At 39.3% G+C, this 26,078-nt stretch overlaps 1 protein-coding gene across 5 annotated transcripts in view; it reads right to left on the bottom strand.

Moving 5' to 3' along the window:
* DCLK1 (doublecortin like kinase 1) overlaps positions 1-26,078 on the bottom strand; it is a 251,623-nt gene that overhangs the window by 55,219 nt on the left and 170,326 nt on the right. For 2 of the 5 annotated variants that reach the window (XM_074567548.1, XM_074567541.1), the window contains exon 6: positions 13,349-13,443. In XM_074567548.1, coding sequence (XP_074423649.1) covers positions 13,349-13,443 — 95 coding nt within the window. Of the gene's footprint in view, positions 1-2,228; positions 7,116-13,348; positions 13,444-14,374; positions 14,583-26,078 lie in introns of those variants that run through there. The other 3 variants (XM_074567555.1, XM_074567563.1, XM_074567573.1) reach the window with 3 other exon arrangements.

Below are 26,078 nucleotides of genomic sequence, written 5' to 3'. Positions count from 1 at the left end.
GAATTCCTGACATGGCCAGTTCCTTAGCCTAACGATCAACACGATTAATGGTAAAATAGACAACAGCCCAGTGCAGGTATTAGCTCTGAAGGACTTCGAAGTGTTCAACAAATTCCTGTAATACGTAACAGTGTTAAGCAAGCAGGGAGTGAGTCAATACAACAAAATGGTACATCTCCAGAGAACAAAAGGTAAAGCAGAGGACAGCTGGTTTAAAACAGTATAATAATATTATTTTGATGAACCTTTTAGGAGACAAATTCAGCTTTTTATTATTCAATTTAGAGAGAAGCAAAGGGTTACACTGAAACGCCCTTTCCCAACCCTGTCCAGCAAAAAATGTTTTTGATTTTCCTTTGTTTAATTGCTTACATTTTTTGGCCCAGCCAGCTGAGACGGGAAACAAGTTTTCATGTAAACAGTACAGAGCTGGCAAAAAATTACTTTGCGGAGAAACAGCAAATCCACAATCTTCATGCTGAAAGAATGGAAGCCAATGGAATTCAATGTACAGAAAGAGAAATGATGCAATTGTTTTCTTTTCAAATTCGGCCACTGCACTAAACTGACACATAAGATCCAAATTTATAAACCACTTCATCTAGAAAGGAACAATAAAACATGTACACAAACCTGCTGCCCTGTCTTGTTAGACGCTTGACTTAAGAGAGGCCCTGCACGGGGAAATGATATTTTGTTCATTTACGCAATTCAGGATTTACACAGCTTGGAGAAGAGAAGTTCAGACAACACAAGCAATAATCCGGCGTGTGTTATTCAGGAACTTTCGTTGGTTTTCTTCTTTGAGGGACAGAGGGACTAATGGGAGAGTCTGCCCGGAAATGGAGCTGACAGTCCGAAGTTAAACTTTCAAGCTGAAGCACTTTGTTTTATTAGGATCCTCTTATTAAGCTGCTGCACTGACTGCACATAGGCTCATTTGATTTGTGTAACAAAGCAGCTCCAAAAGACCAACATAGTTTCCTACATAGTACTTCACAGTAAACTTAGATCTAACCTCTGCTGGCTCCTAACAGCTGCTTCCAAAGCTGAGCCATAATTCAGACTGTAGGCTCACTCAGCCTTTGGCATCCTCCAGAAAAGATTGATGATCTAAAAAAAATGTATGTATCAGATTCATGGTATCGGAAGTTGACCTGTCATTACTGTATCCATACTGTGGTTAACATGAAAAGTTACGTGTGCAGTAGTGCAATGTGAAGGTTTCCTTTTTCCTTTTCTAAAGTTAAACACAGGCAAAATTTTCCGCTCAACTACAGAATAAAAACCGAAAGGCCGTCAAAGGAGGTTCTTGTTTCCTCCACCTAATTAAGGGCACAGCACAAACACTACTTTTATTTTTAAATCTATTTGAGTTGTATTTTAAAAGCTCTCCTGCTATTCTTAACGGTTGGTACAGACAGAAACCTCGATTATTTTCTATCTTTTTTTCCTCATTTCTGTAGTGCTGTTTCCTTTCTATGTCTGTACACCTTTTTTTAGGCAGGCCTATTTACTAGCAACAAAGAGGGTTTCAAAACTAGAACTTTCATCAGACGCCAAGATCCCTCTAGGAGAGTGCCTGAACATCAGCCGAAGCATCCGACTGGCAGATGACATGTCAGAAACTGTAACGTCTTTCTTCCCTCGCCCCCGCCAAACAAAAAATAAAACTAGGATACAGCTATGTATTTTTAAAGAGTGGAAAGATATATCAAGAAAACAAGGTACTTATTTTAAAACACCGTGGGTATATTTCAGCATTCTCGGCTTTTTACAGGCATATTTTCCTAATACTTGTCTTAAGAGGAGTCTGCTCTAGCTGAGTTGTCAGCAGGGAGCTGGTACCTTGCTTTGGATACAGTCTACTAATTTCCCACTTCATACTTTAAATTTATCCCCTTGTACGCACACAAACTTACCCACAAGCAATTCAAGGCAGGTATATTTACTTTCTCCAAAAGACCCGTTAGGAATCAAATTCTTCCTTGAAGGATCTTTTACATCTGCACACTAGCGCCTAGCGTTTATTATTTAAAAAGGTACTAAATGCATCCACTATTTAAAGGAACCCTTTAGGATGCATGAATCCCATATGCTTATACTAAGCAAACTGTTAGATGGACAATGTTGGTCCAGAATGAACAAGCAATACCAACTGCAAGTATTTTTTTAAAGCCTGTTAATCACATTTCCAAAATAAACTCACTGAACAGCGTGTATTTTTTAAATATATTTATTACATCGCTTACAATAATCTACAGTAATGTTAAATCTAGCGAAACAACAAATTGCAACCAGGATGACATGGGCAAATATGAAACACAAGTACAACACAGTATGATGAAACAATGGCACAAAAATGAAGGTGATTTTCTTCAGCTGATTATATGAAATAAAACATTCATCGGCATTTATTTTTGCAAGTTTTACATTTTTTTTCGTTGATAAATCAACAGCTTTCTTTTTGGTTTCCTGCATCACATTAATACAAAAAAGGTATATTTTAAAAAACAAATATCCAAGCACTTTTCTTTAAAAAAAATAATTGTATGCATAACTTTGTAAAATCTTAAACTTATGTTGTAAATGTGCCAATATTTACAATATCATAGTGCAACTAACAAAAATGAAGAGGCCTTAGCACAAACATCGTTAGCTCCTCTTTCGCTAGAGTCCAAATTCCAAAACACTGTATCGCAGGGCAAACCACAAACTAATTACCTCATATAACACCGGACAACAAGTACACGCTGAATACAGTACGGCTTTTTTTCATACTTCACTGCTGAGGGTTAATTTAAGCAAATTTTAATATAATCAACATGCGCAAATACAGACACTAAAAAGTATACGGATGTGCATGTGTGCACTGCATGTGTTTTTAACCCTTCGTTAGCGTGTGCGTACGCAACACATGTATCTACATACCCATTGCCTTCCGCGGGGAACTGGGGGAGCTCAGCCAGGCTGAAAGATCAGGTGCGAGGTGAAAGAGGCAAAGCCGAGCTCAGCCGAAAGGTGTTAGGACAGCAAACAGGGCTCGGAATAGCCTCTGCTCTGCTCGGCGAGCCCGGCTTTCCCCAGGGAGGGCTTTCCTGGGGGGGCCGCACACCCGAAGAGGGTGACAACCACTTGCTGGTTTTGCTCTGCATGCGGAGCTACTGCTGGCCGCGTGACATAAGGTCCTTTTTCTATTGATCTCATCCCATCACTAACAGATAAACTGAGAGTGAAGATTACATTAAGAACAATGTCATGTTCCGTTGTATACCATTAATTGGATACAAGAAAATCACAGACAACATTAATCTAAGTATTTATCAAGTGATGAGGTAACTTAGCACCATAAAGATTTTCAGTTCATTTCTCTACTGCTTTTGATAAAGCGGTAAACTTGGGTTGATCAGAGGTTCTTTGCTGTTAATCCATTTTAATATTTAGAGTTTGAGGACATTTTTTGTAACGTACTGCACTATATAAAGTTCACAGTGTGAAGTACGAAACCGTAAAAGCAAACACTATTATTTATTTTAATTGTTATGCCACACAATCTCAACCCAGGTGTTCTTCAATGCTGTTTAACATCATGTATCCTTTCTTGTAATATACTTTATAGCCCCAATATTAATGCCCCAGATTTTTCCATTTTACAGCCATATATGCCCTCTGAAAATGATTTAAAGAGAAAAATAACTAAATATAATGTGCTGTTGCTGAATTATTTTACAAATTGAAAAGCTAAAAGCTATTTTCACATTGGATAATGAATATTAAAGATTTTACTGATTTCAACAAAAGAAATTCCAATATTGCATGACTTGACTTAATACACTGCAGAACAGTGCAGTTCAAGAGGAGAAATGAGTCTGAACATGTCAAAATAATACCATGTAAAATTTGCGATTAATGTTTTGTCTGTGTGTGTGTATTTGTGCGTAAGGTCCTATCCTTCCCACCTTGAAGTCAATCCTGGTTTTGCCAGTAACTTAAAACTGAGCAGAACTTAGCCCTTGTTTGTACATGAGGTCTCTTAAAATTGTACAGAATTCCCCGGGGGAGCCGCTCAGCAAGTACAGGCTGGTGCAGCTCCGCTGACTTTAACAGAGCTACAGCAAATCCCACCAGATGAACATCCTCCCATTAATACATTTTCCCCACAAATGCATTTAAAATCACAAATGTGACATAACTGTGCACGGGTTTCAAAGCCATTAATCTATGTATGTGCGTGTGCGTGTGTGTGCATGTGTGTATAAATATAAACATACACATTCTGTGCTTCACATGTGAACTTTTTTTGTTGCATAAAAGAAGAAGAAAAGAGATTTTTAAAAAAACCAACGAAGTTGCGGAAAGCATTAGGGAAATAATCACAAGTATTCCTAAAGCTCAAAGGAAAGCAAAGCATTCACAATCTATACAAGACTCTTTAGCTACATCATAATCACCTTAGAGTAGGCACAAATAATGCAGCATCCAGAGAACTATAAGAGGTTCCAACACTATAAAGTTGCTTAAGCTATTCCGTTATTTAATGAAGTCGATGAAATCTAGGGACAAACTAAAACCTGTGCTGTTGCAAGCAGAACTACAGCATCAAGAAACACAATTTCAGTTTCACCCATAAACTGAAACCTTCTGGTCTTGCTCAAAAGAAACATTTCATTTCTGCTCATGTATAATGGCAATTACATTCCACACAAAAGGGACCTCAAAGTCTATAAACAGTGTACCTTTTCAATCTCTAAGGGACTTTCATTCCTTAAATGAAATATTAATGATACATATTGCCCCTGAATAGCCCCTTAATACAAGTCATATGTTGAAATGATTAAATGTTATGGACTAGCGTATTCTTTGAAACAGTCTTGATGGAAAACTCGCTATGATAACAATTACTGATATAAGGTCCATTTTTCTTTTCCACAGCTAAGCAAAGCCGTGGGATTCAGGTTTGCTGGCAATCTGCGCTCCCTGCGCAGAACAAACATTCTTAATAAACTGCCTTAAGCAGCAGTAGCCTGGATGGGAGAGGGGAGGAAAAATAAAATTCCTGGAATTTATTTTCTTTACAGGGAAAAACAATTTTCAAAATGTCAGTAGGTATTTTGGTCAGTCTGGTGGAGCTGTCCTAATTTTTGGAAACTGATCCCAATGCACTTTTACATGATACACATTTCTTGGGATTAAGTAATACATTTCACAAAGACATTCCCTCATAACAGGCAAAAAATACAAGTAACTTCACAGCTGCGAACTTTTCCAGTAGAACAGGACAGCCTTAGGAGCGGGGCATGGCTTGGGGGGGGATGGACCGTTCCTATTGCTGGGAAAAGTTTTAGGTCTGAAGTCTGAAGCAGGAACGGCAAAACATGCGTCTCAAAATGGAATGACCCAACTGCTTCAGCAAACCTGGCAGATCAATGACTTTCTCTCCAGGTGATACTGGAACCAAGTATTGAAAACAGAGAAGGTAAGCTTTGTATTCTGCTGCCTTTTTACTTCTTTTTTGCAAATATCCTCCATAGGGAAAATGATATCGGTACAGCGAAGCCATAACATCACACGGCAACATTTTCCAGCTGCTGAATTTTATTATCGACACATCACTGTAATCTTTCGCAGCATTTAAAAGTTGGCATGAGGCAGCTAAACATTTTCTGCTACTAAGTAAATTTTCCTGATTTCAAAATATATTAAATCATCACCAAGTAGCTCAAAAATATAATCTCTATAGATTTTTGTGGAGGATCAGAACCACACTAATTTTTAATTCATAAATCGTTAGTGTTTGAGATGCTGAAAGGAAAGGTCTAGCAAGACAGTAGAAGTGTGTGATCACTACACTATGGGCTTAAATGCAACAGATAAATTTTAAAAGAATATGCAACATGCGATGGGAAATACTGCTATTACTTAATTTAAAGTAGACTAAGATTCTCACAATAAAGCAGCAGAAAACAAATAAAATTAGTAGATATTTGTTAAGCAACTGGTTATAATGCGTGACCTACTTTAACGCTAAAGGAGTTTTGCATATTCATGCTGTACAAAATGACCAGCTCTAGAAATTAGGAAAACGGAGAAATTAGGTCAATAGGAGGATGATTTACAGTACCACCATTTCTGTAGGCTTGCATTTAAAAAATGCATAATATGTCTTATTACAGCAAATAAAAAATGATGTTCCTGTCCTTAACATAAGTGAAAATAATAACTGGTTTCTCAGGCAAAATGTGCTTTTCCAAAAGGTGTCATCATCCGCGTGTCAGATGACGCTGCTAGCCAGCAGGCCCCCATCTTTCCTCGTTTAGGAATCTGTCCGTGTTTACTTGCGACAGCACACGGATGACCAGCATTAACAGCTCTTGCCAGGTAAAACATTCATGTCGTCTGTGAACACCCTTCCGTTTGCAGTCGTCGGATGGCAACGCAGTGAAGAGAACTCACACACTGCTTTGAAAGCATTTGCTTTCTGTCCTGTGACCACACGGGATTTCTTCATTTTCTTTTCATTTAGAGAAAAAGACTAAACTTAGAGTGTTCCCAATGTGCGTGTCGGGCTCAGACAGCGTGCTGCAAGCACTTTAATATGGCAGGTTTTTTTCTTTTCTGCATTTTACCTATTCGCTGGTAAAAGCAAAGCGTTCATTAACTGTTCATACCAAAATGAATAAAGATACCTATGTTAAAAACAGAACGTATAATCAGTACCTTAGATGATAAAAAGAGTGCTATTCATAAATGTGCCCATTATGGATTTGTGCGTTATATTCACCTTATCTAATCTTCGTTCCTTAAAGTGTGCACAATGCTGTTTTGTATTTGATGGACACATTCAATGGCTCATTCATTACAAATCCTCGCATTAAAATGCAGTGGTAAAGCCAAAAATACCCCCACACGCTAGAAATAATTTGGCCCCATGTTTTTCATATTAAATATGCAAAACTCTTTTGTGCGATTCACTATTACTGTAAATTAGCAGCTATTCTCTTTAAAAATGTTAAACCTTCACCAAATCACAAACCATAAACATTGTTCCATTTTCTCTTTTACACTGAGTCTCCTACTGAATCCATATCATCCGAAGAGAGTGGGCGATACAGGTCCTGTAAGATGAAGTGCAGTATAGATTTGTTTATTGTGTTTGATTTGTTGCACTGCAACTCTTACATTCTTTGTGTTACTGTGGTCCAGAGGATAGTGCTTAGCATGAACTACACATATTCTATACAAGCAGATTTTTGGCTTAATGCCATATAATTATTTTTCAATCAACAAATAGACGTTTAGAAAATAAAGCTGGAGTTTCAATGTACAAAATATTCTAAGAGGCAATTACTTTTTTCTTTGATTCTTTCCCATTAAAGACTATTAAAAATATATATATATTGTTCTGGAGAGTCTCCTAATTGTTTGGAAACTTGGCAATCTGAATTTAATCTTAGAAGGAATATATTTCCCTTTCTGCTGTTTCGCAAACAGCAGAAGGAAAATAAGTGCTTACCTTACACAAGGTAATCAAAACTTGCCACCCACTGGTGATATGGCATGGATCCAGCAACATTTGAGCCCCAGAATGCTGACGCTGAATATTGCCGTTACCTATACTGTACTGACAATGGTAGCTCTCTTCCAGAGTTTTTCTGTGTCTGAGCGTGTGTGTAAAAAGACAGGATGTAAAATCCCCCCGTCACCGGCTCTTTCTGACGGTAGCCAAGCAACCGGCTCATGACAGCAGAGGGAGAGTCTGAGTGTACGGATCCACTTCAGTTTTTCAACACCCACTCCGAGCATCCTCTGACGGATCAGACAATCCTCAAATGCCAGAGGTGTCAGGGGATGATACATTGCCCTGCCCAGCCTACACAGCGCAACGACCCTCGCCAAGATACACAATAGCACTGAACGAGAGAAGTTCAGCGGGGAGAAGAAGGAGAGGACAGAGTACTATCTTTTTAAGGTGAATTAAGCACAGCTGATGCTTTAGAGAAGCACCTCATAGGCAGGTGCCCAGCACATCTCATAGGCAAGCTCTGAGACCTTCAAGCTGTTTCTGGGGATCCTTTAGGTATAAAACATATTTATGAAATAAAAAACAACTACAAGAAAGCATGAGAATGGGAAGGCTGACGGGGCCAGCTTTAGGGTTGACCTTGGTTTGGTGCTTTTTGTTTTTTATTTTTAATCACAGGAAGATAACTGAGACCAAAAAAAAAAACCCACAAATCTAAAAGCTATACTATAAAACAAGGACTACCTAAACCGAATGCTTTACAAATTTCAAATTTACAAGGATCTCAATAATCTGTGCAGGTTCATGTTTTATTTGCAGGCATGATATAAAAAGGGATAAGTCCTTTAAAGGGGATAAGTCCTTTAAAGGGGTTTTTCATTCCCAGGAATGCTTATTCTGTGTGTATTTTGCCAATGGGCATGTGTAGATACAGTAGCAGACATGTTAGACTGGCAGACTGAAAATCAGATCTTAAATACATTTCTATTTTGTTGTGAACAATCTAGCCAAAAGAAAAAAAAATTACTTAAAAGAAAAAAAAAGTTACTTAATTATTAGAATTTTCTTTTGAGCATATACAGTTTTAGAATTTCTAATATATAGTACAGAAAAAAAATAATTTCTATTTGACAATGAGGGTAACACATCAAACTTTTGAGTCTTCCAGGTGACTGCTCACTCCTCTGAATATTAAAAAAAAATACACTCAGAACCTACAAATAAGATATTTGTGTGAACTGACTCTTAACATTTGGGAAGTATTTTCGGGGTTACTTTCACAACTCTATGGTTGTTTCAAAGTAAAATCATGCACAAGATTTCAGGATCATATTCTATGTCCTTTCATATACTTTTAAATACTTGAAACTTTTAAAAAGTTTTCCTTTCTGCAAGAATTTTTCTTGCCTGCAATTAGCCAGAGATATATTTCTGAAAAATATGAAGTGAATCTAATCATTATATTGCATATATTAATAAAAAGACAAAACTTGCTGAATGAGTAAGACTTCTTGGCCACATACAACTCAAAAAATCCTCATATACATAGAATTCAACTTCTTCGTTTGATTAGTCAAGAGGTACCTTCAATCTAATTTTTTATTGTTCTGTAGGTTGTAGTCTCTAGGGAAGTAGAAAAAACATTTAAAATAACGGCAAGCAATGGAAAATCAGGTATAAAGTATAGAACATTTCCACCCTAACTGAAGTAATGACTCTGTTCACAAGACAGTGGAAAAACAAGCTCATAAACTATTATAAAGGCTAGTTAAATAAAATGTGGGCGTCACTATTACGTATGTTTATTGTTATGATTGCCATGTCACCTTTTCTGAGTCTGCATCATTAACTGCTCTCTGTTGTGGTAAGAAGTATATGCATGCGCAATACAATAACTGCCTACTTCAACTGATATAAACCTGAATTTCAGATGTTTTTATCCTCTGTGGAAATACACAATTGACTACATAGCAACTTAAAACCAAGAGTCTTAACTTCCCATTTAAGAATAAATATAAAGAAAGAATTAAAACATTACTATTGTACACAGGCTGCAAGTTTAAACACTCAGAAGCTTAAAAAAACATAAAAGTCCCAACGATTCATACTTCACTTTAAAGTCCTTGTATTATGCTCATGAAATTAATTTTCAAATATTACTTTCCTCAAACATACACTGAATTTTGCCCAAGATTATCAATACATAACTTTCACTGATTTCTGAATTTCTTGAAACAACTCAGTCATGTGCATATGCAAGTGAGAAAGGATGAAACTTCATCTTTCTATGTTCTGGCTTTTGAAGACAGAAAATTTTATTTGTAGGGTTACAAGAGTACTGTTTTCATGAGTATAGTACATGTATCACAACAGCGTTCTTGGCTTCATTTATATCAATGGAAAGCGTTCCATCAAAGGCCAGAACTTATTTTTTTTAAAAAGTTGAATGATGAAATGTCAGTAAGTAAGAAGACTGATCAATCCCTATTTTAAGTTGCCTAATACACTCCATAATTAGAAGGAATTTTTTTTCTTGGGAAAATTCTACCATCTCTACTATTTTTACAGGCCTTTACTATTCACAGGGAGAAATCCCTCAGTTTGTTGAAGTACCTTGCTTTTGTGCCTCTGAATTCTACACATGACTTCCTCTCACCTGTATTTCTCAGGAAAAATGCTGGCAGCCTGCCCAGACCCCTGTGCATTTTGATGGACCAAGCCTACAACTCCCTCATAGCACTCAGATGGGGATGTTGAAGAGCTGATTGAGTAGTTACATCAGGGGGGATCAGACTATGCTAGAGTCAACGTTCCCTGTTGTCTTCCAATCCCAGTACATACCACTGGCATCCCACGTACCTGACGGCATGAGAGAAGAGGCGCTCCTCTAACTCTAACCACAAAGAGAGAGGGGCACAGAAAAAATGAATTACAATGCTGAGCTGGCATTTCCAGGACCCAATACCTTATTTCTGCTCTAAAGCAGTAGCTCCCTCATAGAATCATAGAATTGTCTAGGTTGGAAGGGACCTTTCAGATCATCTAGTCCAACCATCGACCTCTAAAAAAGCATCTCTAAACCATATCACTAAGCACCACACCTACCTGCCTTTTAAATACATTCAGGGAGAGTGCCTCAACCACTTCCCTGGGCAGCCTGTTCCGATGCTTAATAACCCTTTCAGTGTAAAATTTTTTCCTAATATCCAATCTAAACCTTCCGTAGTGCAACTTGAGGCCATTTACTCTTGTCCTAAAACTCCATATAAAGAGAGAAACTCAGACCAGTCAGAAACCTAGCCAACACCTTGAACCTCAGACCATGGCTCTAACAGCCAACACTCTTCTTTTGGGGCAGGAATACCTCACCTCTCAACAATGGGGACAAGGGGGACACTGAAATCAGTCTCCTCTCTTGTAGGTCTATCACGTGATACCAACACTTCAACAACCTCTTAGGGAATAAACCACCTCCTGCAGCTGGCTCATCTGCCCTGTGGCTGAATCCATTGAAGACAAAGCAAAATGCTTTGGGTTCAAATTTGGTTTATGACAAAATGGTTCATAAAGTAACCTGTCCTCTAAATAAAATTTAAATGTCAACATACAAAAGACAGTACTAAACCAAAACAGAACACCATTTATACTGCTAACAAGAAAATTAAGATTAGTAACCACTGTTTAATGGCTGTTCTTAGATCTAATTTAGTCATAGGAAAACCTCTAATGACAAAATATGTTTTTACACTGAACTTCTAGCTCATTCACTTCACAAGTTAAACATAAAAGGAGTTGAAATAAATTCTCAAAGCAAGTGTAAAGTTTCCAACCCTGAACTTTGAGCAGTTGATTTTGCAACCCAAATAATATTATTGCAATGCATTTTTACATGATTGCAATCTATTTTTACATGAATGTATTCCATGTTTCATCAGGTAAAAGAAAAAATCTGTCTAAAAGAAAGCCAGACAAGTACGAAGGGTCCCCTACTGAGGTCAAGGGGACGGATATGAATATCTGAGAAGAATTCAACTCTTTTAACAATCTCTAATCTCTCCTGTAGTTTACTTCGATATTTATTTTCTGTACGGTTAGCAATGTGATTATGTTACCACTACAGAGCCCTTTGGCATCCATAATACTGCCACTCAGTGATCCTGTTACACTTTCACATAGGGAACCCAGATAAGAAGAAACTCATTCACTCTCCTCTTTGCATTTGAAAGTCAGAAACCCCGTGGACAAATGCCCTTTGCATCTAATGGTGCTGACCACACGATTCCAAATCACCCATCCACAAATGGTAACAGAAAAACACCTCTTCACTGTGGGGAGAGAAGCATCAGCCGTGGGGAAGGAAGTTTAAGAAAGTTACCAATACAAAGAGACAGCTTTACAGCAAATAAAAATCTACTGTATGCTGATATTATCCATCTAAACAGACATCCTTACATCACCAATGTATAATTCATTTGGAAGACTCTTTCTTCTCTCTTCAGTGACTTATTAATGATTCATTAATAAGCTTGGAGAGAAAGAGCAAAAAGGTGTGGAAGACATTGCATTCAAAAAGATGTTAGTACCAGCTTACCCAACTGAAACTTGCATCTTAACTCTCTGTGCACCAGATGATGAAAACCATGACACTACCCTGAGGCTTCAAGCTGCTGCTCACTGGCTGTCTCTACACTGCAGGATCACAGTCAGCTTCCATATCTATAAACAAGTCACGGCAGAAACCCATGGCTGTATCCCAGCCTGGGGTAAGACTTGGGCACGCACAATTCCTCAGCTCCCTGGTATCCACCAGACACAAAGAAGGGTACAGAGGCTAGAAGGGGGTCGTGCCATGCTACAGCTATTCCTCACTTGGATATCTGGGGAATCAGGTCTGCACCAGCCCCTAAAGTCAAGCACTGCCAGTTTTGTACATAATCCCCTTACTTTGAGAGACACAAATTATGTCTTTATTTAAAAACTGAAAAGGCAGAAAAAGCATGTGTTCAAACTGTGTTTATAAACAAGTCTGAGATACAGAGTACTGCCTTAGGGAAGCTTTCACTGAGAACTGATCACAGTTTAGAAAATAGCAGAAGAGACGACACATAGACATCTGTCCCATTGCTTTTAAAAAGATACAATTAATTAAATCAGCATGTGGAGCCTTTTGGGTTGAACAAGTAATATTTTGTTAGAGGGTTACAGCAGGAACATAGGTACTACCTTAATTCTGGATGCTTAGCGACACTGTAGATTCCTCTATACATGATAACTAGTGGGAACCTACACCTACTAACAACTCCGGTCCAGAAAGTGACTGACAAGTCCCCTGCTGCCTGGGTACTGATAGTATCTTCACTGCACCAGGCTATGATATCACAGCTAATCCGTAGCTAAATTCCACAGCGCATTCTTTCACCTTGCTTCAAAATCAAAGCTTTTTGAAGGTTTTGCGAGTGACATAATGCCCATGGCAAATTAAAAATAAAAAAAAGCCTCTGACAACGTGAACGTCTCCTTCCAGTTGTGAAATGTTTGGAAAAAGAAACTAAAACAAAACAAAAAAAGGTTTTGCAAAAAAGGAGAAAGATACTCCTGGTTTTCCCCTCAAGGATGAACCAATTCCCAGCATACTTAGCATTTTGACAGACACAGAATAGTTGTATTCCACTTCAGAGTGTTGTACAAACACAACAAGGACTGCAGCCAGGCTCTTCCACCCTACGACTCTACACACAAGAAATCAGTGGGGAGAAGGCTATCGGGTAATGGCTATGCCGGATTCTCCCCAGCCACGCTCAGAAATCAGTGACCTTATTTCCTTACCCTCTGTTTCCGTAGGCTTCCTGGGCTGGTGGGAGATGGGCTTGGAGACTTCCCAGAGCGGGGAGTAGAAAGCTGGCTACCAGGGGTTCCATTCACTAAAAGGACAATGAATTGAAAAAATAAATACAAGGCATTATTAAAAGCAAGGAAATAGTTAAATCAACATATTTCTTTTCATTCTTTGTTGAACCGAGTAATGTGCTTTTGCTTAATGTTTTAAACATTAAATAAGGTAATTCACAAAAGAACTGTTTCCTCAGAGTTTTGGCTCATGATGCCAATTTTTATACAGAGTGCAAGCAAATGATCAGCAAACCTGAAAAGACTGTTTAGTCAATGTCAGAGAACATGATCATGTCTTCTTAAATTGCATTGTTCCTGTGCTTGAAAGTGATGGGGTGCAAGGCGCTTTGTTAACCTTAACAGACACTTGCTATATGTAAACCTTTTCATTCCGTTTAGTTCTGGCTTGAAGTGCTACCCACCAAAAATAAAAAGCAGCATTGCTTGCAAGAACAAATCTGCCACTTGCTGTTCCTCACTCATTCATTTGAAGAGATTTTTGCAATACTTTCTGACCCAAATATCACCTCAGACTTAACCCAGAAGGGCGTTCTAGAGGCAAATAAATTGGATGAAACACCTCAAGCCTGACTTAAAGCAAACCATCCCTTTCTGAAATAAGTAAGTTCTTTCAGATATGTCAGTGCCTATCATATTAGAAGCATCTTTTGCACGCATGTGACATTATCCATTAAATTAACAAAACAATACCAGCAGAGGACAGAATTCTACTACAAAGAAATCACACAGGAGGCTATCAATAATGTTCACACCGAAGCACTGATAGAAACACTACAAAGCGTGTACCACATATATATGTAAATATTCTTAAACAAGCCACTGTTATATCACAGTCCATATTTGTCAGCACCAGGGAAAAAAAGAACCGGCAATCAGATTCCCAGATTCTGAATCTTAGTCGAATATTTACATACCAGGACATCAACAAGGCATTTGACTTACCTTCTATGAGTTCTAACATGGACAAAATCTTACTGTTTAACCTGATAATAGCAAGCAGCAAAAATCCTGCTCTGCACTAAGCCAAGGCTGTAGCCAAACTGAGAAGCAATGGGATTAGTTAAGGATAGCTGGGGCTGCTCACAGAGTGAGCTGAATGCGATGCAGGATTCATAAGCAGAAGCCTTTTCTGCGTAAGGCTGACGTCTTCAGAGCAGCAGTGGGAGGTGCAGGTGCTGTCTTAGGGCTACATCAAAGGTGTCAATTAAGCATAATGCTGCTGCTTCACAACGCTGAGCCACCGCAACCCCCACTCGCTTTCCATGGAGCCCCGAAAGCCTAAGCAATTTTATATGCTGTGCACTGAATCATAATGAGGTGCCTTTGGGGGCAATATACCAAATGACTCATCCGAAAATCAAAATGACAATAACTCTTGTAAAACCTCGGCTGACTGGCAATCTAGCAAATGCTAACTCCTTTGGATAATACAGTAGGCATTTTTAATAGATTTTTCTTACTTTTTACATAATACATTGTTCTCACTGGCTAATACTGGGCCCGCACATTATAAGGAAGAAACATGTATACCAACCACACCACACACATAAATGAAACACACTATACTGCACGATAAATAATGATCACTTCATACTGTTTAGCTGCTATGAATGATCAAATCTCAACATCACTTTGTGCAAGGCATTGTTTAAGGTAAAGGCGCAATATATCTGTATAACCATAGGAACAAGATACACTAATTGGATTTAAAAAGACTGCTTTTATAGAAAAAATTGCATTGCACTCACCTAGGCTTCAAATTCCCTTTGTACAGAGGACAATGGTTTACACACATCAGCTCTGATTTAAATGTTGTACTAAGTGTGTGTGGGAGAGCACATGCATAGGGACACATTCACTGAAGTTCGTACAGTATTCAGCAAAACACCCCATAGGTCTGGCCAATAATGACTAAAATAAAATTTATTATCAATACTTCTGAAATCATTCAGGAAAAGGGCCACAAGAGGACACTGAAAATGACTTTCGGAATCTCAAACTTCTAAAGTTTTAAAGGGCTTTTTATAAACTAATATGGTATTATTTAGAAACTAGTACTAAACTACTACTATTCACATGGAGCTAGTCCTCAAGACTGCTCAGTAACAACACGAGCGCTCTGCCTTCTCTTTAAACCAAGCAGATATTCTCAGGTCTTATTATTATAAGAAAATATAAGATAACAGACACACTTTAGTAAACCTTGTAGCTCTAGGCACCAGTTCCTGTTCCTTATAGATTGACTACTTCCCTATAACTTTCAACAATAGTTTTTCTTAGAATTACTATTGCAATCATTCTGTCCTGAAGACCAAGACTTTAGGCTACCAAGTGGAACCAGACAAATAGATGCAATGGTGTATTTGACTCTTAATGTGTTTCTCACAGGTTTCCTACATCCCATGTTGATGAGTATCTATTTAAGATGAAAAAACAAACTACTGTAAAACCTAAAAATTATTCACTTGCCAGCACCAGAGTATCCAGTGTTTAAGCTAAGCTCCAAGGCTGTCCCCAAGTGCCCCCAGCACTTTTTAGAAAGGAAAATTATGACAGTTGTGCTTGTGTTGGCCATCTATAATATGTGAAATCAAGTTCAAGGCCCTCAGGGGATTTAAGTGGAGTTTCCTCACCTCCTTACCTAGATCCAAAATACAAAGGTGCTGAGTACCTAAAGCGCATACTAGGATTTTTGTGAGCATATAAGGACTGTCTATGGAGAGCTCTTTAGGAAACTCTAGAGATGATAATTAGCATTGGGGATGAGATTTCTTTTACCAATCTTTAGGTCCCTATTGTGTAGGCTTCTACATCTGAAGTAGTTTTTTAGATCTTATTTTAACCAAGTTGCTGGCATAGCATGAGTTGTATCATCCCCAAGCAACCATCTAAAACAGACCTGATGAACAACGCACTAGGAACATCCACTGCAGTGTAGACTTCTAAAGCTAGGCAAGATGAATCCAAACTCACACACCTAGAGGTTTAGGATATGCTGGAGATGAAGCAAAATCATCAAAATTCTCCCCACCTACCTTGATGGATTTCATGCCGATTGGAGAACTCCATTAAATAAACTCTGATGACTGAAGACCATACAGAGTCTACATTAGAGTCAGCCCGAACAGGGACTTCTGTGCGGTGGGTTCTATTCCCAGCTCTCTATATGCATCTGCATGACATCAGACTAGTCATGTCATCTCTACTACTTGTCTACTTAGGCTTTAAGTTCTGTCAGAATGAACTCTCTGTGGACATCATGTTGCTCTCCGTACCTGGAGATAAACATTACTATTACTATTATTAATGTAATGCTTAAGACAGACATCACAACAGGGAAGAAATGCTAATTCCTAATAATTCCCCAGTCCACTCCAGGGTCCTCCTTTGTTATCTTCCCGTCTATGGCTTGCTGGCCATTCTACCTCTGACGCCAGTTCCTTGATATGAGGTGCTGTAGCAGAAAGGGACTGGACTGATTCTCACACCCTTCCTGAACTCCATTTACAATCATAACACCATTCTTACATATGCAGCTCATGACCAGATAACCTGGCAACAAATATGTGAATGAAATCTATAACATTTAATCATAGAATCATAGAATTATAGAATGGTTCGGGTTGGAACGGACCTTAAAGATCATCTAGTTCTAACCCCCCTGCCATGCATTCCTGAGAAGTACAGGAATATAGTCTAAACTGCCCTAAATCCCATTTCTAGGTGGAACGCATTCTGGTTGGAAACTGCATTCCTGTCCAGTATCTGCACTGCATTTCTCACTGACTGATACAGCACATGTTCCTACAAGGAACCTTGATGTAGATAAAGACATATGAAATTGGTAAATCACTGTTGTGATTAATCATGTTATTGAGTGAGGGAAGAGGTTTCTTGTCACTTTTTACTCATAAAATGGTAGGGGTCAGAGACTTCAGCTTAACACACAGCGCCCTCCCATTGTCTCATGAAAAAGATTTATCCGTTCAAAATTTCAGAGGTGAAATACACATTAAAAAGCTAAAACAATAATAAAATTATTGTGGCTGCTCTGAGCAGACGTATGCAACTGCTTAGCTGTGAACTCCTTTCCTTATTTTCCGCCCTTGCTGAGGATGCATAGGAGGACACGAATCTGGCTTTCTATTTGTTTTTCCAGCACGTGGCACGCACATGAAGGTAGAAAACCCCACAACATACAACACTAACGCTGGATATCATCAGCTACTGAGATAAATGAAAAGTAAGTTTTCATTTGAAGGTGTTTATAAACTAGTGAAAATGATGCAAATAGAAAGTACTTTGATAGCATTCCAATAGGGCATCATTTTAAGTGATAAAAAGTGAGAAATGCTGATATAAAGTATCAAGTGCTGGTCTGAGAAGCTGCCAATGCCACTGCACTGTATTAAAATCATACTCTCCTACAAAACTGCTTGTTGATGTGTTAGTATCTTGTACTTTATAAAAAACGTTGAGATGTCTCTGTGTGTTTACCAAAGTGGTTTGCCAAACACAAAAGTGTGTGTGAAGAGGAAAAAGAAGACTACGGGAAATGAATGATGCAGGCTTGTTTGCAGCCACAACTTATTCACAACGAGGACAGCCAAAACTAAAAAATGATTTACAGAAGACACAACATGTGTAGGTCATATTCAGCAACTGTTAGCTAGAAAATGGTGATGTCAGATCACTAGTGGACCTTGTCTCAATTACTCCTGTAGTTTGTCACTGTCTTTTCCAAAACATTTTTCTCTCAAGAAGATTATGTAGTTACAAAGTAGTTAGGGAATAAATCATACCTTGCCTTTTCTTTCCTTCTGCTTTTATATTTTACTTGTATACATCTCGTCATCTTTGTCTTTATTGCAAAGAAGAGAGCTAGTCCAGAGTGACACATTAAGCAAGCACCCTCATTATCACTCCTCAGTAAAGACAAGGCTTTGTAGATTCTACCTTAGAATCACAGAATCATAGAATCATTTCTGTTGAAAAAGACCTTTAAAATCATTGAGTCCAACAGTTAACCTAGCACTGCCGAGTTACCATTAAACCATATCCCTAAGCACCACATCTACACATCTTTTAAATACTTCCAGGGATGGTGACTCAATCATTTCCCTGGGCAGCCTGTTCCAATGCTTGACAACCCTTTCAGTGAAGAAATTTTTCCTAATATCCAATCTAAACCTTCCCTGATGCAACTTGAGGCTGTTTCCTCTTGTCCTATTGCTTGTTACTTGGGGGAAAAAAACAATACCCACCTCTCTACAACCTCCTTTCAGGTAGATGTAGAGAGTGATAAGGTCTTCCCTGAGTCTCCTTTTTCTCCAGGCTAAACAAACCCACTTCCCTCAGCCACTCCTCACAAGACTTGTGCTCCAGACCCCTCACCAGCTTCGTTGCCCTTCTTTGAACATGCTCCAGCACCTCAATGTCTTTCTTGTAGTGAGGGGCCCAAAACTGGACACAGTACTTGAGGTGCAGCCTCAAGTGTGCAGGGGAACAGTCCCTTCCCTACTCCTGCTGGCCACACTATTCCTGATACAAGCCAGGATGCTGTTGGCCTTCTTGGCCACCTGGGCACACTGCTGGCTCATAATCAGCCAGTTATCGAGCAACACCCCCAGGTCCTTTTCTAACTGGCAGAAAGCATGCAACTGGTTGAGAAAAATCCCAAATAACCAGCAGTGCATTCGTTTTAACTGCTGCTGAAGTGTCCTTTTCAGATTCAATCTTTGCTAAAGTTTATGTCAAGATGTTTTGCAGATCCAAAAAGAACATCTCTCTGCCGTTGAAGACAAGGCTTAACGGACCCATACAGAGCTTTCAACTCATCAACAGATCAACAGATTAGAAATGTCAGCAGAGGGGATCACCCTCAGGTCAGGTTTATATTCCCATCCCAGCAGCCACCAATACCCAAATCCCTGTAAGTCACCAGTAGCTGTGGTAGCCGCAACATGTAACCCAGACAGTGCAGAGCTCAGCAGGGCCTATAAACCTCACACAAGATCAGCCCACGCTGATCTCCATGGGGTGGCCACTATAATGCTACATCTACCTCAACCTCAAGTCAGCTATGTCCACACTATCAAGCAGTGCTGCAGACATGTAGATATTGCAGACATGTAGATATTGCAGACATGCCCAAGATCTCAGAAGACAGGAACCTTCCAGGAAAATACAGTTCCCTAGAATCCATGAGTATTTTTTTTGTAGCCTCAGAAGGTAAGTAAGTGCCTCTTGGTTTTTTCTCTGCACTTCATCAGAGTACAGCTGATATCCATGATCTTGGCTGCTAAGTTCATGTAGTGCCTAATCTAGAGAGCATCTACATGTACGTAAGATTTAATGAAAATCTCTCTTTCAAACTGTTTTCCCTAATTGGAAAGACTAAGATTCTCAAACCAGCCTATGCAAATGGAGTGCCAACGCTGAGGATTTTTCTTCTTTCAGCATTTAACTTTTTAATCCTTTAAGAGGGTTGAACTATTCAGTCTAACCAAATCTATTTCTCGTACTAACTCTTGATTTTTACTACAAGCTATAAAATTATAGAATTGAACATTTTAATGATTAGTATCAAATATAAACACCATAAATAAAAAATTAAAAGGAAGTCAGGATCAAAGTAAAAATCATCTGGATCTGGAAATCCCTGGGTCTGTAGGATGACTCCATCACTCCCACGGGTTTGTACTCTTGGCTTCAGGAAAGTTTTGCTTCAGCTTATTTATTACAAAATCTGTCAGTTGAGTACCTATAACAGTGTGAATAAAAACATGTGACTTCGCTAAAGACAATATGATATGTCGTTTTCCTTCCTTTGGGATCCAAAGACCTTCTTGAGTCAGGTGGCTGAAGAAGGGCTGTTTCTGGATAACAGCCTAGGGATGAACTATCAAACTAAATGAAAACATACCTTCTTGTGGAGGAACACATCTACTTCTTTTTTTCTAACCAGCTGAGAAAAGTACAAGAACCTGCTCTAGAGAAGCCTTCAATAAGATTTAATTTCCATATCCTAAACCACTTTTTTTCTTTAGGGAACACCTACACTTTGGATCAGGCTTTAGTTTGACATGTAGCTTCACAATTTCTTTGCCCAGGTGCAATTTTTTTTTAAAACCACACAGCCCTTGGTAATATGACCTACTCTGTCCATTCTTCACATGTGTTCCCTTTGTGATTCGGAATAAATACGCATCATCCCAGTTACTCTTGAAATAGACAGCTGTCGCACTAAGTAAGTGAAACTGCGAAATAACCCTTCTTAACACCAAACCTGAATCGCTGTTACAAATAAGATTCCAAGCATCTGAAATATTTTGGGTGACAGTTTGAGGGGACCAGGAGAAAGCTCAGAGGGCAAGGGAAGTGAAAGGGAAATAATTTTGAAGGACGTGCTCAAACTGGAAAATAAACGCAAACAAAACAAAAAAGTATCTACTTTTGTTAAGAGCAAGTCTGGAAAATTTGAGTTGGGATTTCAGAGGCTAAAACCGAGTTCACCTGAATGCAGTATCTTTCCTTAATTTAATGGACCGAGGGTACAATAATTCCAGCCACCTCATGCTGCTCTTGATTTGACTAAAAATAATGATCATGAAGAAGTAAGAGCTGCTTTCTTCACATCTCTCATCTCTTCACCTGCGCTGAGGCTGCCACCAATGGTGTTAATTGGGAGCTGGACAGAAGCCAACAGCTACTAAATAGCCGTCAGACATTCATAATTTTCAGTCACCGGCTATGGGCTGATACCCGGTCTCACTGAAATCCAATGTCTCTTTTATGATGTCTTTTCCCAAACAATATTTGATGCCAACAGAAAAACATCAAAGTGTTTTACAGGCTTTAAGAAGACAGGAGGAAAAGTAAACAGAGGCAGGATTATGTATTGTGCTTGGAACCAGACTTCAGCCCTCTGCCTGCCTGGGAGGTCACACTACCTTTTCTCTGCTTCTCTTCTTGTTCCCCGCTTCTCTTCTCTATTTAGACTGAAAGCATTTTGAAGCAGACAATACCTTAAAAGCATTTTCAAAAAAACAGCGAGCAATCCTCCTGCAGTGAGATTTCTGTCATGTGATACTGTTTTGAAACACTGTCAGATGTAAATAAAAAAACTGAACAAAACATCTAATAACAGAGGAGTCAGCAGTTATCACAGATCTTCCTAGCTTGCATGTACTCTTTTAAGAAAGAAGTATTCTGTGTTTTTATAGAAAAATAGGATGCATCTGCTCTCAGGAGCCAGGTAGGCTATCAGGAAAATATGAGCACACTAAGCATAAGCATATGTGTTAATCAACAAAAAAAGGAAAAAGCAAGGACGGAAGAATGGCGAACACCATCTATAGAAAAGCATACATTCCTCTTAAATACATCAAGAAATTATGTAAAACAGACTGTATAGCTCAAGACAGGGTGAGATTGTGTGCCTCCCATTCCCTCCCAGACTGACACATATTTCAGTGTGTCAGTCCTTTACAGACTGACTCATATTGCTCTTGAACTGGAGACATTCAAGGCCAGGCTTGATGAGGCTCTGAGCAATCTGACATAGTTAAAGATGTCCCTGCTTACTGCAGGGGGGGTGGACTAGATGACCTTTAAAGGTCCCTTCCAGCCCAGCACATTCTGTGATTCTACAATATTTCCTTGCCCTCACTTAACCAGAGCACAGATTTGAACCTGCAGGGCACTGAGCGATCATGTAGCCTCTGGTATCGCTAAGGCTCTTTCTCTGCAACCCCGCAGCCTGCTTTCCTCCCGCAGCTCCACCCTTTCCCCCGTGCTGCCATGGCACTGTTGCGAGACAGTATTTTTGGTCCTGTTGTTCCCATGCTGTTACTGCCATGGCCATGTACCTGCAAAGCTCGACAGTGGTGTTATGGCAGGTTCTATATGGGGCTTTCAGGCTTGCCAAGGATGCTGCCTTTACAGGCAATGGCGGGAGAAAGGCACCTCCAAAGCATGAAAGTTATCTAAGACCCTTGGGAACGTCACTAAGAGCCCTTTACCCACTGTACCAGATGAGATGATGAGGGAAATGGTTCTCTGGAGCAGTGGCTGGCGGCTGGCCAAGGACAGGGGACACTGAGGACCCTTTACATGCTCCCACACATAGTCAGGGGCCACCACGACAAGATGAGACTGAAACAGAAAGCTCTACACAGTAGAGGTGAGGGACTTCAAGCAGGATTTTCTCTAAAAGTTGTTTGTTAACATTACTGAATTTATCTTCAAGCACTGGTTTTGGTAAAATGGTATTGCTCCAAACTTAGAGATGTGAAAATGAGACACAGGTATTAAAGAAAACCAACAAACCAACCAACTCCCCCAATTCCCCAGAATAACCCCTTTCATTTGTGTAAGCAACTTCAGAAACTATTGGGATGAATTTGGGCAAGTTCATGACCTCATGCCACTATTTGCTCAGAACTAGGGTCTCGTGGACTTCACTGTATTCATAAATATTTAGTTCAATCCAAAGCTTGGCTTAATTCACTTACCGCCTGAAACTCTGTGTCAAAGAAGGGAAACAGTTCTTGAGGATGTTGTTTGAGTGCTTAAACCAAAGCAGACTGTCTACATGTCCTAGCCTTATTTACACATCCATTTCTCTAACAATGGGGAAATGACCCAAAGACTGTACCTTCATTAACTCTAAAAATGATGAAACCCGATCAGCTATCCTGTGCTGGATGAGAAGAAAAGTAACGTTGAATACCTACATTAAAGACTATACCATACTATAGAAGCAAACAGGAGAGAATTAAGGGTAGCTCAGGGATATCCCTTCATTTTAGGATTTCATCAATTTTAATATCCAACTTTGAGATTTTTACATTTTTGTTAACAAAGTCTTTGTCTATGCAACTTTCCGTTTTTGGACCATGTATTTATGCATGTGTATTATCTTGACATGGGCATGAATTGATAACTGAGGCAGGCATCTGATCCTTTTGCGTAGCAAGAATGCACAGACTTTTCAAAACCCAGCAAGAATCAAACAAGAGGAATCAGATTCTTTCTAATTAGCAACATGTTCTTCTCCGTACAGCTTACTTAGCTTTTTCTCAAGGGTACACTATTAATAACGTTTTCTGCCTGCCCTTTATTCCTGCTTTTATCAACTTTCTTTTACGATACAACTCTTCACAAAATGATACACCTTTCTTTTTGGAATGTGTGTGTATTGCCTTTCATCTGAGCAAAGAATCCATTGCTTTTCTTGAATATTTTTTATGTTTATCCTTAATGAATGAAAAATCATTAATAGTAGTTTATAGATGAACTGAAAGCAGTTTAAAAGCATAGAATAAAAAATACATATATATACACTTAGCAGTAACACCATGATAACAAAATCATAACTTCTACTTATGCACTAGTCATTCAGGAGACCAATACTGAGATGTTTAATTTAAACAACATGGAAAAAATCATCTGCTCATATATGCACTAGATGGTAATTTCTCTATTCTCTTACTTCATAGCTACATGATTCCAATAAATAGGCAGTATTTTTAGGCCTACTGGATGGCAGAATAGCGAATTTTTTCATATTGTCTGCATTTCAAGGGAGAACTTTGGGTTTTATTTAACAATATCTAAGAGTTAGTGTTTCCTTTTCTTTCCACTGTTGTTTTTTTAATGCAGTGCCTAATATCAAATTGCGTATTTTTAAAATCCATTCATTGATTTTTTTTAGTTTTATGTGATCTAAAAACAATTCTTGAGGGCAAGTGCCCACTTAGTAAAATATAGCTTCTTTTTATGACAGTAATATCAACGTAAATACTCATGCGATAGGACAAGGGGTAATGGTTTTAAACTAAAAGAGGGTCAATTCAGACTGGATATAAGGATAACATTTTTTACGATGAGGGTGGGGAAACACTGGAACAGGTTGTCCAGAGAGGTGGTGGAGGCACCATCCCCGGAGACATTCAAGGTCAGGTTGGACGGGGCTGTGAGCAACCTGATCTAGTTAAAGATGTCCCTGCTCATTGCAGGGGGGTTGGACTAGATGACCTTTAAAGGGCCCTTCCAACCCAGACTATTCTATGCAAGGTCAGAAACAGGCTCCCTGTAACATTCACACAATTTGACTTTGCTACTTGCAGAAAGCAAACACAAGAGGCACAGCCAGACAAACCAGATCCATTGTCCCCACTAAAAGTAACTTCTATAGAAACACTTTCAATTGTTTATCTTTCTTAAACTGCAACAAGTTGAATAGAATAGAATAGAATAGGATATTCCATTAATGGATGGGAAATTTCATCTGGAAGGGACCTACAATGATTGTCTAGTCCAGCTGCCTGGTCACTTCAGGGCTGACCAAAAGTTAAAGCACATTATTAAGGGCATTGTCCAAATGCCTCTTAAACACTGACAGGTGTCAGTGCCTAGAGAGGCATCGAGCACCTCTCTAGGAAGCCTGTTCCAGTGTTTGACCACCCTGGGTGTAAAGAAATGCCTCCTAATGTCCAGTCTAAACCTTCACTGATGCAGCTTTGAACCATTCCCATGTGCCCTGTTGCTGGATACCAGGGAGAAGAGATCAGCACCTCCCTCTCCACGTCTCCTCCCCAGGAAGCTGTACAGAGCAATGAGGTTACCCCTAAACATCATTTTCTCCAAACAAGACAAGCCCAAAGTTCTTAGCTGCTCCTCATAGGACATGCCTTCTAGTCCTTTCACCAGCTTTCCTCCTCTGGACGCATTTGAGTACCTTCACAGCCTTCTGAAATCGTGGGGCCCAGGACTGCACACAGTACTCAAGGTGAGGTTGCACCAACACAGAATACAGCAGGACAATCTTCTCTTTTGACCAGCTGATTATGCTGTGTTTGATGCAGCCCAGGATGCGGTTTGCCCTCTTGGCTGCCAGGGCACAATGCTGACTCCCGTTGAGCCTGATGTTGACCAGCAGCCCCAGATCCCTTTCAGCAGAGCTGTTCTCTAGTCACTCTTCTCCCAATTTATACTTGTGTCCAGTATTAGTCCGTCCTAGGTGCAGAATCCAGCATCTGGACTTGTTAAATTTCATCCCACTAATCATAGCCCAATGCTCCGATCTATCTAGATCCCTCTGCAAGGCATCTTGTCCCTCCAGAGAGTCAACAGCACCTCCCGGTTAGGTACCATCAGCAAACTTGCTAACGATGCATTCAACTCCTGCATCCAGATCATTGATAAAAAATGATCTGGTCCTAGAATTGAACCCTGAAGGACACTGCTGGTGACTAGTCACCAGCCAGATGCATCCCCATTCATTACAACCCTTTGAGCCCTGCCCTTCAGCCAGTTCTTCACCCAGGCTCCTACCAGTTGACAGGCTGTTCTGTCAGCATCCTATACATTCCTGTAGGGCTTTGTCTGATGTCTCTCTCTAAGAAAATCTTAATTACAGTGTTCAAATGATTATGGCAAATAGGCAAGGTCAGGGATGATCTTTTGACAAACTAGTATGTTCCTATTTCCTGCAAATTTATTGTTACTTAAGATATTTTCATGATAGGTAAATCTGTCATTAGCACAGAGCCATCCAAAATGGTTTGCATTTTTAATATTTCCACTACACTGTTTCTTTTATTGTTATAAATTTAATGATATATTAATTATTATTGTGGCA

Source organism: Larus michahellis, chromosome 1 (assembly GCF_964199755.1).
Source record: "Larus michahellis chromosome 1, bLarMic1.1, whole genome shotgun sequence".
In the NCBI taxonomy this organism is placed as follows: Eukaryota; Metazoa; Chordata; class Aves; order Charadriiformes; family Laridae; genus Larus; species Larus michahellis.
The sequence above is the reverse complement of the archived record's forward strand: the minus strand, read 5'-3'. Positions and strand labels throughout refer to the sequence as shown.